At 40.5% G+C, this 17,053-nt stretch overlaps 2 protein-coding genes across 3 annotated transcripts; one reads left to right on the top strand and one right to left on the bottom strand.

The window, feature by feature from the left end:
- The first annotated feature begins 672 nt into the window (after positions 1-672).
- Positions 673-5,687, top strand: LOC125972121 (acidic leucine-rich nuclear phosphoprotein 32 family member A). The gene is made up of 7 exons (XM_049725516.1): positions 673-810; positions 1,340-1,469; positions 3,655-3,748; positions 4,135-4,259; positions 4,342-4,484; positions 4,572-4,769; positions 5,039-5,687. The coding sequence occupies exons 1-7, from the start codon at positions 800-802 to the stop codon at positions 5,154-5,156; spliced, it is 819 nt and encodes a 272-aa protein (XP_049581473.1). The 5' UTR covers positions 673-799; the 3' UTR covers positions 5,157-5,687.
- A 404-nt stretch (positions 5,688-6,091) lies between these two features.
- LOC125972097 (Golgi integral membrane protein 4) lies at positions 6,092-16,976 on the bottom strand. Of its 2 annotated transcripts, none has more exons than XM_049725473.2 (16): positions 16,373-16,976; positions 12,353-12,427; positions 12,151-12,200; positions 11,894-11,947; positions 11,653-11,803; positions 10,977-11,059; positions 10,693-10,776; positions 9,934-10,116; positions 9,613-9,855; positions 9,136-9,380; positions 8,904-8,977; positions 8,771-8,820; positions 8,384-8,593; positions 8,192-8,260; positions 7,758-7,847; positions 6,092-6,900 (listed from the first exon to the last, which is right to left on the bottom strand). In XM_049725473.2, exons 1-16 carry the CDS (start codon positions 16,557-16,559, stop codon positions 6,790-6,792), a joined length of 1,959 nt encoding a protein of 652 aa, XP_049581430.1. In that variant the 5' UTR covers positions 16,560-16,976; the 3' UTR covers positions 6,092-6,789. The 2 variants fall into 2 exon arrangements, with proteins under 2 accessions (XP_049581430.1, XP_049581431.1); XM_049725474.2 differs by having other exon boundaries at positions 6,781-6,926.
- Positions 16,977-17,053: the final 77 nt, after the last annotated feature.

Below are 17,053 nucleotides of genomic sequence, written 5' to 3'. Positions count from 1 at the left end.
CACTTTTCCCCAAAAGGGTCATATGTCGGCTGGCTGGACCTTGGACTGCTCGCCAGTCAGTCGCAAGGCACATATGATATGGACAAGGAACACTCAGATTGGCACCTGTGGACAGTTCATGTCTTCAGTTTAGCTAACTATTATGTTTTTGGAATGTGTGAGGAAGCTGGTATACCTGGAGAAACCCACACGGGAGCAAACATACAAACTCCACACATGAAGGATGGTAGGTGTGAAGCAGACATGACCAAAAAGGGTGGATGAAGTTCTTGTTATACATTTTAATCATTATGCGAATGCCCAATAAATGAGGATCTTAAAACACATTAAAATGTTGAAACAGTATTGATGACACGAATTCAGAGCTAAGGAAGCCTCCAGTAACATGAGATATGAGGTAGCAGCAGCAGCCATTATATAACAAAGAAGGCAACTCAGGGCAAAGAAAACATCTCTCATGTCTATTAACTTCCTCTCATCTCTTCCCAGTTAAGGTAATCAAAATGTCAAATTCGATTATTTTTCACTTTGACAATCTGTTATACCAACCTTGTAATATTTTCCACCTTCCTCACTTGAGCACGGTTGCTAGGCAACACAGGAGCACCAGTCCTGTAGCACTAGGAGTGGCGTCTCACCTGACTGAGGCACTTCGGGAGCAGGAGGAAAGTTAGTCGCAGAGAACGCCAACACAAGATTTTGCCTTTATGGGTCACGACTGCACCTTCGCACGGCCCAATGGTACGACTCGCAATGTGTTGTTAAAGGCTGGCAGAGTTCACCAGGACACGATTGGGACATGTCGGAAAGGTGAGCCCACGCTAATATTGTTTGACGCCAAACACTTTAATCATTTTCTTTTTATATTGTTTCCTATAAGTCTGCACAATAGGAAAGTCATTATTTTATATTTTGGCATTTAAACAAGTTTAAGATTGGGACCAGGCATTTAAACAGCCCAGTTAAACCACCAATTAAGTTTGGAATTTGTAATGTAGTTTGTAATGTAGATTTTCAAGTTTATAACAATACCAGTTTTGTTTATTTCTTAAAAAACATACACATTTTAAAGTATTGATTTATTTGAGCAAATCTGCCTGATTAATTAAGTCTTATCTGATACCTGAAGTGGGCATAAAGTTAATAGATAACTAAGGCTCAAAATAGTTTATTTTGCACTTTGAAATCAATGTAATAAATTATAAAAGGGCACACAGACTATTATAAACCAGTGACAGACCTCCTCAGGTATCGCAGGCTGTAACTCAACCACTCGCCCGGTGGTCAGGTTCTGACTCCAGAGCTTCCGTGACAGCACATGCACTTCTTCTCCTTTCAGTTCTTCTGGTGTGAACACTCTCAGCGACGGCCTCCCCAAATCCCACTTGTCCCATTACTCTGAGCTCGGTGTGGCACACCTGCCCGCCTCCGTGCACCGGAGTCCTGATTCTGGACTTGGATCGACACCTGTAAGTCACTGACAGAAACACAGATATGGGAATTGTTAATATTTTCTGATATACTTCCTTCCCATATACGATATTTATTTTACGATATTTACTATTTACAGATCCCCTTTTCTTCCGGCCTTCTGTTTGCTCTTTCATCCATAAAGAGATTCTCAATACAGTAATTTATGTTTTGTTTGATGTTTTTTTTTTTTCATGATGACTGGTCCACTCTATTTTGATAAAGCTCAAAAATAGATAATTGTTAATTTTGTTAAAATAAAATTTAATTAGGAATTATTTGATAATTATTAATCCCCACCCTTGTTGAAAATATGTGATATTACTAGCAGAAAGAGTCTGGAGCAGGCACCAACTTGCTCTAATTTCATCATGGCAAGATATACTCAGTAAATTTAATGAATGTTTATGCTTCTTGAACGTTGGGGTATTTTGATAAGAGTGTTGCAGACATGTTAAAACACCCAAGAACTGTTTCAAATTGCGGGAAAATGCATTACAGTATGACTCCTTTAGGGAGACATGTAAAAATGAATCATGGCTTTTGTATGCTGTGTTTTAAAAATGGAATGTGTTTATTCTACATTTGCAATATTTTGTCATGCTTCATCTCAGTGTGAAACAGCGTCAAAAGGGAGCAGTCCTATTCTTGTGTGGGCAGCAATAGTCTAGAGTTACATGAGGAGGTTGAAAAGGTCAGCAAGGGAGTGACAAAGCACTCCATTAACCACTAAGCCAAATAGTCCCATATTTTATAGCACTGCATGAATAGAACTACTATATTAATATTTACTAGACATGATAGCACAATTACTGAGAATTTACAGCCTCATAAGAACTTTTACAAGAAAGAGTTTGGTCAAAAGTGTTTTTTTTTTTCTCCTTACTCCAGGGGCTCTGGGACTCTTAACCTAAACTCATTTGGATTGCAAATGAAGAGGGTGGAGTACCTTTGTGGGAACCAACAAATTCTAAAACATGCAGCTGTTCACACTCACTAGCCAATGTTGACATTGAGGGAATAACATTTTACTCGACTCCCATTGTTAATAAAAAACAATATATATATATCCATCATGAAGGCTAGTTATATTTCAGGGGTACTGAGGTAGTTGATATGTAAACTTAGGATCGCTCCGCTGTGAGGCACATGTGCTAACCACTAAATCACTGTGCTGCCCAGTTGAGAATGCCTAAAAAGGGTCTAAATACCCTATTATGCACTTAAGTTAAAGTCCCAATGATCGTCACACACACATCTGGGTATGGTGAAATTTTTCCTCTGCATTTAACCCATCCCCGTGTGATTTTGATCCCCTGGGGGAGAGGGGAGCAGTGAGCAGCAGCGGTGCCGCGCTCGGGAAATTATTTGGTGATCTAACCCCTCAATTCCAACCGTTAATGCTGAGTGCCAAGCAGGGAGGCAAATGGGTCCCATTTTTATAGTCTTTGGTATGATCCGGCCGGCGTTAGAACCCACAACCTTCCAGTCTCAGGGTGGACACTTTACCGCTGGGCCACTGAGCTGGTTAAATTGATAGTCTTGTGCATAAAGTTACTCTGAGTGAACATTTTATTTATTTTGGTCCTTTTTTTTCTGCTCCTCTTATTTATTTATTTATTTATTGTTGTGTTATTTATTCATTATTTATTCAGCACGCTTTTGTTATACTTGTTTACTTGTTTGTCTGTTGTGAGCCATGTCTTGTCACCGTGGGATAGGGGGGAACGAAATTTCGGTTTCTTTGTGTGTCTTTGGCATGTGGAGAAATTGACAATAAAGCTGACTTTGACTTTGATTTCTACTGAGGTAACATCAGGTAACAAGCACATTGCTGCTCTAATGGGCATTTATGGTTCATTACAGTGCTTTATGCCATCTGCCATTTTCTACTGCTCGCCCTTCTTTCCACCAATACATCCTAGCTGAAATGACATACATACTTCTGATACTTGGTAGTTTTTCATTCCTTTTACTCTTTGTTCATTATTTGCTTCATTATTCTATTAGCATACAGTACATGTATGTTTTAGGTGGAAGCTTTATATATAATACGACTGCATTAAACCACACATAAAAAAATACACAGTTTGATGAAGAATCACAATCGGCAATTTGAGGACAGTAATGTTGAGTGGTTTCATGCCTCAATCCCAACACGAGTTTCTTGTTTTTTGCACACAGCTTCCAGCCAGCCGCTTCCGGTTTGCCTCGTGGCATCACCTGCCACAGTGTGACCTTACCGGAGATCAGCTGACCTGCCCCAGGGTTCGAGAAGGTGTGCCTCGATATGACATAATTGTGGTTGTACTTTACAGTGGAGTATACCTGCATTGCATTATATTGAAATCATTATTATTTTAAAGGTATATCATTTATGGCGAGTGAATGTTTTTGTCACAGTCCCCTTTTGAACAGTGGCCAAAATAAAATAATAAGATAATATAAATATGCAATTTTCGTGTAATAGTTCCTATGTGTCTTTATCAAATAAAAATACTTCAAATGTTTTGCATACATGCACACGGGGAGGCTTATGTTTTGTCATCTAACGCAATTCAACTCGTTAAATATCATCAAAGTTAGCTTGGATAGGCGCTGACATGGCATCACCGTTTTAAAATTACGTTGGCATATAAAAAGTTATCTTGCTGTCACCCAAAGGGCCATCCGATGACGAGCTCATCCAAAGAGAGGCCTGTGTGGATAGACGGAGGAGGAAGCGGAGGAGAGAGGAGGAAGGGCAGAGTTGGGAAGAAAGAAGACAAGAGAACTGGGAAAACTGTCGAGTGAGTCATGACACTTTTTGTGTACTGTGCGACATGACTAAAGATAAGTTCTACCCCTCTAACTGCTGCCTCCTCTCCAAAGGAGCTGAATCTCTCCTACCAAGATTTGGGCGACGATTTTCAGGAACAAAACTTCCTCCGCATTCTGCGCAGGTTGATACGGGTGGAGCAACTACAGCTGGTCAACAACTCTCTCAGCAACCTGAGTTCTGTCTGTCTGCCAAGGTACAGCAGAGAGGAACATCACTTCCTTCCTCAGTAACAGCCTCGTGCAAAATAAAACAAAAACACTTTTCTTTCGGCTATTTTCAGGTGCAGGATACTAAATCTGCACCGGAACCATCTGGTGTCTTTACACCAGTTGCCAAAGCTTCCGGCCGTGGAGCAACTTTGCTTGTCCGAGAATGCCATCAGCTCCCTGGAAGGATTGAATGCATTGAGGAACAGTCCTCTGCGATCTCTAAACTTGGCCCTCAATCCAGTGACCTTCTTTCAGGACTACCGTGCACGGTGAGGAACTCAAAACAAAACAAAATTGGTTGCCAGTCAATTGCAAATCAAATACTGTAGGACAGCCCGTTAAAGACGTTTGTAGCAGAAGTTAATGTAATAAATGCCCCCAAATTTTCATTATATTCCTTCAATAAGTGCACTAGTACACTTATTGCAGGAATAAATTGAACATTTGGGCGCATTTATTATAGTAACAGTCAGGTGTCGTGATTTTTTTTATGTAAAGGCTGCATGCTCCAATTAGGTTAGGTTTTTTGCCTACACAGAGTGTTCTCCTTCTTGCCAAATCTTGAGATCCTGGATGGAGTTCCGATGCTGCCAGAAGACCAGCTGCACACTGGATTTCAATTCCCACAAATCACGAGGATGTGCAACATTTTGTGACATTTTCCAGAGATGGATATGTGCTCTGCAGACATTACATTTACTCAGAGGAGGGAAAAAAAACTTTTTTACCTTAAATATGCCACAACTGCTGCCAAAACCAACATACCTAGAATACATGAGCAGGCATTTTTGTTGGAGGTTTGAGCAATTATGGTCACGTCTGCCTGACAATAACGGAATTTGGTAAAAAGAAACATGTTGAGAAGGCCTTCAGGAGATATCAAGGCTAATCGACTACATTACCTTCGCCTGTTTACATGGTTGTTTTTACATAGATATGTAAATGTTTTAGGATGGTGACTGGAATATACAAATAAAAAAAAAAGTGATTTGATAAAAATGTGTTTTGGAATTGTTTCATCTGAACCTCAGTTTTCCACTGCTCATCCTATTTAGCGTCATGGTCGACCCAACTATGGGGTTCAGTACCAAATTTTTGTCCAAACCTGTACTGTCATTTATTCAATGAAGTCTTCATGTGGTATGGGAGAGCTCATTAACACTGCAGTGGTGAAATTAAATGCAGAAGACAAGGTTTAAGTCAGGGGCTTTGCGACCAGCAGGGACTAGTGTTAAAATGTAATTATCGGAAGTTGTTTTATGATAATTTCCCCCCTAATATTAAGGGTAGGCAAAAGATCACCGCTTAGAGCTGCAGTCTCGTCACAGCAGAATTAATATTATGTACAGTGAATGATAAAAAGGAAATTGGCATGTTTTGCATTGCTTAACTCTTACATTAGGCAATATACCATAAACCTCATCCTCTGACCCTTTGCAATGTCATGACACTGTCTTATATACATTATGTTGTGAATAGTGTTATATGACAATATTAATATATTGTCATAGACAAAATATTGATATCCAATATAATGAAGTTTCAAAATAACATTAACAAGTAGTGAAATCAATTACCGGGTCAAACAAAATACAACTGAAATCTTTATTCCACACAAAACATTCAGTTGACAAAATACCAGTCATTAAAATCCCACTTTTGCTTCAAATACAGTTGAAAAATATGCAAAAAGACAGCATAATTTTATTGTACATTGTAATGAAAATTGCATCGGATTTGTTGACGGAAAACTTTAAAAAAGTGGACAGTGTATGTATGATAAGGCAGAAATTTCTTGTTACATGCCATCTTTCCATATACTATACACTTGAAAATGCAAAATGAGAACTCTGTATGGAAAGGCACATGTCCGTGAGATAAACTTGGCTTGAAATTGCACCTTGCTTGATTGTCAAAGGCGTCACAATCAATCAATAATAAATAAAAGAACAAGTGATTGATTGGCATACCAGATGAACATTTTACTGACCTTTTTAAACAAAGAATATTAACTTATTTTTTTGACTTTACAGCCATCTTGCTGAAAGCACATTCTTTGCATGTGTAGAAGGTATGAATATAAAAACAACAACATTGTACAGCATGTAAAACCATCCTCACCGATTACATTCCGTTCAATTGCACAGTGAAAGCGGATCGGTTCCAACAAAAGCCTTTGCCATCTCCAGGAGTTCGATCCCAATCGTCCTTCTTGGAGTCTTGAGTGGGAGGCTGTTGGCTTCATTTTTTGTAATGAGGACGACAAACTTCTCAGTGTTTCTTTCAGATTTACATTTCCGCCCGTCGAACGGTTCCCTTGTCTCGACCGGGCCCCTCTTCCTCTTCCTCGTAATTCTCTTCCTCAGGGTCTTTGCCGTGAGGCTCTCTCTTGTGTGGTCCCTGCATACGAGTGCATCTCACTGCCACTTATGTCATAACAAGCAAATGACATTTTAAAACCATTTGGCACGAAACTGAGGCTGACAAGGTCAACATACTACTTTTGTAACATATTTGTTACTCTATACTCTGCTTACCATCCACAAAATTAGGTGGGGCATCAATTGAATATAAAAAACGTTGCCATTAACATAAGACATGGTCAGAGATACAACTATTTCATCCTATAGATATCAAGGATGTTTAATTTCTTGTAGAGGACCAGTTGTAGAAGCAAGACAATTTAAATAATTTATTAAAATGCACATGAAACTCTGCTACTCCATCACTTAGAGGGCCACAACTCTGCAGTTTTTTCCCCCCCATATGATTTTCTACTCTACACCTTGGTTATATCATGGCTGCTCTGCATGTGGTGTGAGACAAGCAAGGGAAATCACAGCACCTAGTTTCATCACCTGTATTTTCATCCTTAAGGGGAAAAAATGGAAGCACCTTGAGGTGAAGTACTTGCTTATTCAAGCAGATGATATATCCAGCAATTAATTAGGGGCACAGAGGTGCATGACTGTCTCAATTCACACAGGCCAATCCATAAACTCTTTTACTTGGCTAGATTAGACTTGAAAAAGAGACCTTTGTCTCAGTGGATTTTTATTTTCCAGTTAAAGGAATTGATTGATTTTGATTGAGCCCGCTGCAAAATACAATCCTCTGTGGATTTCATTTCAATAAGTTGCTGGAAGCTGTGTATTTGGATGTACGGAGCAAATACTACATAACCTTTTGCAGGCTGTTATGTTAAAACGCGGCTACCCACCCAACAACATAGAAAAATGGTATACCAAGTAACCGACCTGTTCTGTGTTCTCCTCAATGTATGTCTCCTCCTCATCCTCCTCCAGTTTGTCCTCCCTCTCCTTCTCACCAGCAATGTCCTCTTGAGCCTTTTAGATCAGAGAGGCATGACATAAGTGACTCATCTAGTGGCATTAGGCAATTAAAAATAGATAAACCATTTTACAAAAAATACATTGGAAGTAAGACATGGGATGTCTTTCTTGACATTTGCCTAAACAGAATATGAACGATCAGATAAATGGCGTGCACATTTGGTCAGGTTCATATGAGCATTCAAACTATCGGATCAAGTACAATTAAAGTTTAATTGTTTAATTAACTGACAGCCCACCACTCATTAAACAAATAAATAGTAATGTTCTTTAGAGAAAAAAAAATCCTATTATGCCAGTCTCATATAACCATAACTAACAAATGGTGTTGTTATCACCTCCTCCTCAGCGTCCTCCTGATACTGGTCATCTGGATTGTCCTCCTGCTGATCCGGGTTTCCAGCAATCTGGAGAGTGATGCACAGACGTGGGCTTACATGATGTCATATGTCCACTTGGATTGTTACCCTTTCAAGCGATACCATCTTCCTTTTGGCTATATTCCAATTCTTCTCAGTGCATCCACTCACCACCAGCTCGTCCTCCATAGCAGGATTCTCGGGGCCTTCGTGTGAGTCTACGTGCTTGGCTTTTGCCGGCTCCTCCTCCTCTTCTTCCTCCAGAACTTCATCCTTCTTAACACGATGATGTGACTGGTCTTCCTCTGCTTCTTCAAATTCGTCCTCTCCCTGGTTGTTAGGATCATCCTCGGGGTCCAGTTCGCCGCCACCGATGGCACCCTGTGGTAGAGTAAAAGGCAGAGGGGAACTAAACACACAAAACACAATTGTTTCACTTTTGCTGCTGTAATCTGTTTTTTTTTACCCAATTTCCCGTTGGAAACTTTCAAACTGGTGTGTGCATGCAAAACAAAGTTAGGCCTGACGAGCTTGATATAACAAGGACAAAGAAATCACCTGCTGATGTGGCATCTTCATGCCACCGTGCAACAACACAGAATGTTTCTCTGTGGAAAAAAAAAAGAAAGAAACTAATAAACTCCTCTGACAAGGTTTCAAAAACATACTAGATGTGAATATTACGTTTTACCTTCTTTACTGTCAGTGTGATGCATTTCTCGTTGGTCTAGATCATGGTCCATGTCTTCGTACTCGGCCTTCTTCCTGAGAACAAAGACATAATACACAGCTCATCTCAGAACTCATAAAATGTCTTAGGAATGGCACTTTTCGACTTAAAATATGTTCATTTTCGGTCCAAACATGCCCGTCGTGATCACATTGTCACTCGCTGCATGTACCCGTCTGTGAGTTTGTCTGACCTTTGTTGCTCCTCTCTTAGCAGCTGCTCCCGTCGGTCAGCTTCCTGATGCTGCTGCTTCTCCCTCTCCTGTTCTTCCTTCAGCTTTGACTCTCTCTCCCTCAGCACCTTCTCTCTCTGGGCCTGCAGGGAGTCCTGTCGCATTTGGATCAAGCGGCGCTCTTCGGCCTTCTGAGCTTCCAGGCGCTGCTGCTCCTGCTGCTGCTCGTAAGCGGATTTGGCGCCCTCCCCCCCTTGCTGTGGCTTCTGAAATACATATTTATTTTCATAAAATAAATTATAATTATATGAGACACAGGTGCATCATACCTCCTAGGGGAAATTTAAAAATGAAACAAGAAGTGGAAGAAATGACTTTTTAACAACTTTTTCTGGGGTAGAAGCTAATTGAGTGGGTTTGTCTTTAAAAAAAATTGCAGTTATTGACTGTGAAACATGCTCAGAATTATGACGTTCAGATGAGTAAAATGATTCTGACAGGCAGTTGATGTTTCTGGCTGTCCAAGGCGTTCTCATCTGGCTGTTCCAGTTCTTGCTCGCTTTCATCCTCTTCCTGTTGCTCCTCCCGCTGTTGATCGGGGTCCTCCTCCTCTAGCTTTTGAGGCTGTCCTGCTTGGGCCATTTCTTCCTCAGCCAGCTCCCTCTTCCTCTCTGCATCTCCCTCCTCATCTTTCTCTGACGTGGTGGGGTGAGACTGAACTTTGGGCTCTTGCTGATCCAACTGAAACAAAATGTTGATGTTAACACAAATCTTTTGTTGGGTAAGCCTAGAGGGGGTTAAAAAATACTATCAAATTACCCTGGATGCAGTATCATGGTGATCCTCTTTCAGTACAGGCACCTCCTCATTTGGCTGCTTCAATACAAAGGCCAGCCGGGACTTTGGATCTGGTTGCTGGAGCACAGAGTTTTGCTCAGGCTGTCTCAAGTTTGGTGCCTTGTTAAGGGACTCCTTCAGCTCTTTGTATTCATTAACTTGTACCTACAATAGAAGCACCACAGGGTTTAAACAAACATATCACGAGAGAAGAGATTGATGTGATCTTAGAAATGTCTATGAACTGTAAAATGCATTACAGTAATCCTTTGCTACATCGCGGTTCGATTATCGCGGCTTCAGTACATCACAGATTACCCCCAAGAAAAAAATTCACAAATTCAAAATAAACTTGGAACCAATTATCCGCGACAAACGAGGGATTACTGTATAAATTAAATGAATTATGATGTCATTTAGTCCAAAGGAGTATTAAATCAACACTGTAAACAGTTAACAAAAAAAGTAAGATTAAAGTTTTCAGTATTAAGTCATACTAACATTTCCTTTTAGTCAGTTTGTCACTATTTATAAATAGTAACTCGCTAATAAGGAGAGCCAGACAAATCTGATCTTCAGTTATTTGACTTAGACAAGTATTTGATTTTAACAACAGTGTTATATTAATATTAGTGTTATATTGTTATATTAGTGTAATATTAATATCAACACAGTGGCTAGATCTTAAGTCTTATTTTCATACCATCCTGTTTTAATGAACGCATTTAACTGTTTGCCTACCTGAGCTGCCGCTAGCGCATTCTTATGGTCTTCTAGTGACAGCGTGATCTGATCGTGTGCCTTCTTCAGGTCTTGATGCCTCACCTGAACACAAAGGTAACAACATTATTCAAAGCAACATTTAACTTGATGAAATAGGCCTCATTCTCTGCATTTTCCACTCAATGTTTTTGAGATCCCAGTGCCTAAAATCTATTAGACAACAGAACATACACCTTAACAGGCCAGCAACTGATTACAAAGAAGGAAGCAACAAGTCTGATAAGTAGATTAAAAAGTCTCACCTGAGCATCCTGCAGTTGGATGTGAATGTCATGATGGGCTTTTCTTAGCTGCTTATTTTCTTCTCTGAGGTTAAATACATTGTCTGCAGGTATAAAAGGGAGGCTTGAAGCAAGAGACTTGACCCCTGAATTGCATTATCTACATTACAATCTTATCCTGAAAAAAACCCAAGTAATACCGTTTATGTAAAACCTTCCATCTACACAGTATCGCTCACTAGGATTGTGGGTAAGTGAAATGTATCATAGCTGACTTTGCGTGAGAGGCCTCTTAAAACTTGGACTGGTCTGCACTGCGCAGTGAATAGCAGAGCACAGACGCAAATAATCATACACAAGCACACACACTTATCGACGGTCAAGAGATGTCAATTCTTTGATTAACTCAACATGCATGCTTTGGGCGTGAGGGAGGAAACCAGCGTACCAGGAGTAAACACACACAGATATGGAGAGAAAACCCAAAAGACACATAGAAATGTTCTGACCCGGATTGTCAAACTGTGAGACAGACATGCTAACCACAGTTGAGAAACTGATAACATGTAGTTACTAGTTATGTCACAAGGTGGAGACATAGCGGGAAAATTGAAAGTGTGACGTTGTGGCTCAACAACAGCATGTGGCAAATAGAACTAGACATACTCATAATTATTCAATAAAATGAAATCAGCACCTTTCAGCTGGGCCACCTCACTTTCTTTGACTTGCTGCATTTTTTCGTAGCGCTCTCTGTGCTCTTCTAGCAGCCGGTTGTGATCATTTCCCTGCATCTGATGCTGCTCTTGCATTTCATAAAGCTGCTTCTTTAGATCCTCGTGCTGGTTCTGAGAGACAACTCAGAGGTCATTGCGGTCGTCATTTTATATGACGAACATTACAGTATTTATGTTTGCTGGAACAAAGTGACTCCGAACCTTGAGCATCTGATGTTGCACGTGTAGTGAGCTCAGTTTGCTGCTGGACTCTTGCTGTGTGAGAGCACAAACAAAATGTTGTAAAAACACACTTCTCTTTAATGTTCAGTCTTACTAGTCAAACTGCTTGTGGGAGACACACCACACACATTGAATAATGGGAAGCTGACGAAGACAAAATTGAAATAAAATTGAATATTTGAATGATAATTTCAAATAAAAGATAAGGTTAAGATGCTTAATGGGAAATAAAGTACCTTTTCTTTATTCAGTGACTGTTGTGATTCCAGTTTATACACCAGGTAATCTGGAAAAGAAAAAAAAAAAAGTATGTTTTTTAAAAAAAAAATACAACAACATCAAACTTGTTTAAAATGTGTAAATTTTAACATCAGCATTGGTAATTTTGCATGAAGCAACTGAATGAGATGAAACAAATGTTCCTACTTGTCATCTCACCTTCTTTGGCCTTTTTGTGCTCTAACCTCTCCTTCTGAAGCGACTTCTCCAGTCTTGATCGATGCTCATAGACCACTGCAAATGTGAAGGTGAAAAGAGGAAGGAAACATTGTGATATGGCGACAAGGCAGGAATTTAAATTTTAAATGAGAATTTTGGACTGATCAATTATCAGTACAAACTACAAGTGTTAGAGATAATCTTATCCATAATTTGGATAAGCCAATCATGTGTCATGTCATGACTGTGTTTATTTGCCTTTTTGACGCAGTAGTTGCGATGACCTCTTTTTCAAAGTTATCATTCCTGGCACTTAATTTTTCGCAGTGTAGCATTGTTCCCAAAGTATTTTTTTGTTTCTCTCAATAGTATTACAACATGCCTACTGTGGCCTTAACACCGTTAAGATATCATATCATAAGATTTTGATAATGAGTGACACATTATTATTATAAAATGTCTTCTAAAACGTGCACGTACACAGCAGTCTATTTCTCTGTTATGGAAGAATTAGCAACCATCGTCTCAGTTTCAGGCCAATTTCCAATACAGCCTGATGACATAGACTTAACTTTATTCATCCCTTGGATTGCTCCCTTAGGGAATTCTGGTCCAGAAGCATTCATACCGCAGAGTGGGTATATAAAGAAACACATGACATGAGCGCAAACTTAATAGGCTCCAAGAAAACGCTGCCACTAACAATTGCGCCATCACAGGAAACCAGTAATTTCGACAAGCTATAAGTCATCAAAGCAATAAGACATGACGCCAAAACAAAGGAAAAAATCCATCCATCCATCCATTTTCTGAACCGCTTAGTCCCCACGGGGGTCGCGGGCGTGCTGGAGCCTATCCCAGCCGTCATCGGGCAGTAGGCGGGGGACACCCTGAACTGGTTGCCAGCCAATCGCAGGGCACACAGAGACAGACAACCAATCGCACTCACACTCACACCTAGGGACAATTTGGAGTCTTCAATCGGCCTACCAAGCATGTTTTTGGGATGTGGGAGGAAACCGGAGTGCCCGGAGAAAGCCCACGCGGGCTCGGGGAGAACATGCAAACTCCGCACAGGGAGGGCCGGAGGTGGAATCGAACCCGCACCCTCCTAACTGTGAGGCGGACGTGCTACCCAGTGCGCCACCGAGCCGCCGCCAAAGGAAAAAATAAATTAGAAAAATCACTGCATGCCTGCTTGGGAAGAGGTCTAAATAAATTAACAGACGCTCACGGCAGCGCCATCAAAAAGAAAAAAAGGGCTGGTGGCTTACAGCCCAAATACTGTCAATCACAGCACGAGGAGGGAAGCACTGGTTAATTGTGCAAGTATAATTTAAAATTTGCATGTTCATAAGCACATTTTTGTAATTTTTTTAAACTCCTCCTATTGTCTATACCAGTGTTTCCCAACCAGTGTGCCGTGAGAGACGTTCAGCTGTGCCGTGGGACTGTCCAATATTAATTACGGATCGCATTGTAAACAGGATCGCCAAACCACTGGTCAGTTCGCGCAAGGCCTGGTCAGCCACTTGCTAATCGTGCATGTGTGGAGAATCGGAGAATCTTGAGATTTCATATTGTGTCGATATGATTATATTGCATCGGCACATATTCAGTTTATGTGTGTGTTGCTGTGTGCTTTTGCCAACAGTGACAGACACTATGACGGTTGTGGTCCGATGGAAATCAGAGAATGCAGTTCAACCGGAGAACCTGGATTGGTTATTTTTCACATACGTAAAATAAGCAGTCAAGTCGAGACTCCTCGACTGTGATAGCCACTCAGCTGCTGTCAGAACAGCAGAGCGTCTTTAAAAGTGACTTTGTTCTTATTGTTTCAATATTTATAGACCTAGTCTAAAACAGTAAACAAAATCACGTTGATTCTTTTATTTTAATCACAATCACTTTAAATAGTTTATTTCTTACACCGTCTAAAACCTTTTTAAAAAACTGTCACTTTTATTAAAAAAAAGGAATACAATTTAAAGAATATTTAGTATTTATTTCTATTAAATTATTCGACTCCATACATATATAGGAATAGGACTCTACGTGTTTCGTTGTAATATAACTGATTTTAATATAGGAGCTTAACAGATTTTTGTTGGCGGTGTGCCGCGAGATTTTTTCCAATGAAAAGGTGTGCCATGAATGAAAAAATGTTGGGAAACACTGGTCTATACTGATTACCCTCACTCACAAATGTAAAATAGAGGGAACAGGAAACAATCAACACTCATCCATCTGTATCAAGTTACACCAACTGTATAAATGCTGAGTGTCCAACACCACAATGTGAAGTCAAACTAGTTACACAGGATAAGAGCCCTTTTAAAGTGTTATCTTGTACTGATGTGTACTCAGGAAGCAAACATGAAACGCAGGTATGAAGTATCTTGTTAAATATTTGGACAATGAAGTCCAATTCTCACCTCACTTCAAAACTTCAAAAATCTTTGCAAAATAGGTTTGTCATCATACCAACATTTTAAAATCACTTGCACGTTTTCTTTAAAGCCCTTCAGCCTTCTGTAATGGAACAGAAGTGTGTCAATACCAGTGAACGCGCTGCCCCTTAGCTCGAGCTGCCCCATTTACACACACACACACACACACACACACACACACACACACACACACACACACACACACACACACACACACACACACACACACACACACACACACACACACACACACACACACACACACACACACACACACACACACCATCAATGAAATGGCACTGCCGTTTGAGTTGGTTTAATGGGCATAGCGTTCTATTAGGCCCTTCCTGACTTAGAGAACTTGTGGCACAGTGCCAAAACATAGAGTCTATGAAATGGGCTTTTTGTCTTGAAATGTAAACTGAAACAAACAAGGCTGTTGTTTTAAAGAAAAAAAACAAAGTAATAATATTTTCATTGCATACACATTAAAGGAAACATTTTGGGTACGTGTTTCAATGTTATGTCTCAGGTGAAGAAAATACTGTTGGTAAATAATTAAACTTCAGTTCCAGGTGTATGTAGTCCAAAACGATTCAGAATTGCTAAATAAAGGCTAGGAAAGTCTGATTACCAACCATTATTTGACATACCGTTTTTTTTTTTTTTTTTTTTTTTTTAATAAACATGAAATGATCAGTATTTTCCAATGCAACTTTAAGCTTGAGTCATTGTTTTCTGTTCAAGTTAACCATATTCATTAATTATTTTCTATCACTGGAATTACCCTGGATTCTATTGTGGACAAATGTTATGAACAGGTCTAGGCCTCCATAGTAAGGAAAACAGACTTTTTAACATTTGTCTACAAATAGTCTGAGTGCCTGCATGAGTGATACATCAATTGATGGTCACCAATCGTGATTGGCCGATTTCTGTGAAAAAGAAGGTCTCTAAAACGAGTTGATTACATCAAGACAAGTTATGTTGTGGACAAAGTTTACAATAATTCTTGATATTTGCAATCTTTTAACAAAGGCATATGATAGACAAGTATGTAAGACGCCTGGGAACTGTTTTAAAATGTGAAAAAAATGCACAATGTCACCATTAAACCATGCTCTCCTAGTGCTTGAAGGCAACTGTAGGCTGAGAACTACAGACTACACCCAAAGTATGTTTGGGTGCGTGCGTGTGTATGGGGGTCCTGTATTAAGCATTAAACCCCACCACCTCTGAGGGGAAAAAACCCCCCAGAGAATCCACTTAGCTGGGAGTTGAGCTCTTTGCTAAAACGTAACCTGGTCAGAAGATTAAACAGCACCCTGGGATAAAGGTCATGACCTGTCTTTCAGAGAACGACCATCAGTTTACTGTCCTCACAATTGAGTTGCTACAACTTCCCAACGCCTACTACTGCTTTTGGAGGTTTGTCATGCTTCACGCCGAATTGAATTGGAGTTTGGTCTTACAAAGTTCCAAACAGATGAGGGACAACAAAATCAAAAATTGTGAAACGAGCGCCGGGCAAAGGGGGAGTCAATCAGGAAATAGTCACTGTGTTTACCTTGGAGCTGAGCCGACAGAGACTCTTGGTGCTGCTGGTACTTTAGTGCCATGGCTTGCGTCCGCTTCAGCTCCTTGTGCATCTCGTACGACACCATGCCGCCGTACATCATTCCGCAAACCACGGTGACGAGTAGGAGAACCTGAAAAATCCTCCGTTGCCTCCGCGAGCACACACCGTTTCCCATGTTCGACCCGCGCCCCTCCCCGCTGCTTGAGCGGGTAAGCGCCGTCTTTACTGCTGGAAACTTCCAGACTCGACTTCCAACCTCACCCGTCACTCCAAGTCAGGAGACATTTCCACGCAGGTCAGACGGGTTAACGTAAACATTACTTTCGTAGGCTAACACCAGCCGCAGTCGTTTTCGCTTCAAAAATGGTCGCACAGATTTTCACCAAACGACTCGAGGTTCTGAGTTTGCAGAGGAACGAAAAGTCACCCCCTCCTCTTCGTTACGTCGTGTTTTTCTCCGATGCAATGCTACAGAAGTTGTGCGAAAAAGTTTGTACCAAAATGGCTAAAGAGGCCTGCATACCACTTTTAACTTGCGTTACGTGTCAACTCGATAGATCCCTGCCATCCAACCGCAAATCAAAGGGAAGTCCCGCCCCCCGAGGAAACAAGATTTACATACTCCCGCCCCTGGAGATATACTGTTCAACTATTGGTAGCAAGAGATGT

The sequence above is a fragment of the Syngnathus scovelli genome, chromosome 7 (genome assembly GCF_024217435.2).
Source record: "Syngnathus scovelli strain Florida chromosome 7, RoL_Ssco_1.2, whole genome shotgun sequence".
NCBI classification, from domain to species: Eukaryota; Metazoa; Chordata; class Actinopteri; order Syngnathiformes; family Syngnathidae; genus Syngnathus; species Syngnathus scovelli.
This window is presented reverse-complemented; position numbering and strand designations above follow the sequence as displayed.

Coding starts and splice junctions, on each gene's coding strand:
- LOC125972097 (XM_049725473.2), bottom strand. CDS start 16,559: ATGGGAAACGGTGTGTGCTCGCGGAGGCAACGGAGGATTTTTCAGGTT. Junction 11,804..11,893: donor TGCAACATCAGATGCTCAAG/GTTCGGAGTCAC, acceptor GTTGTCTCTCAG/AACCAGCACGAGGATCTAAA. Junction 9,381..9,612: donor GCCAGAAACATCAACTGCCT/GTCAGAATCATT, acceptor TATGTATTTCAG/AAGCCACAGCAAGGGGGGGA.
- LOC125972121 (XM_049725516.1), top strand. Junction 4,260..4,341: donor AGAACTGGGAAAACTGTCGA/GTGAGTCATGAC, acceptor TCCTCTCCAAAG/GAGCTGAATCTCTCCTACCA. Junction 4,770..5,038: donor TTTCAGGACTACCGTGCACG/GTGAGGAACTCA, acceptor TTGCCTACACAG/AGTGTTCTCCTTCTTGCCAA.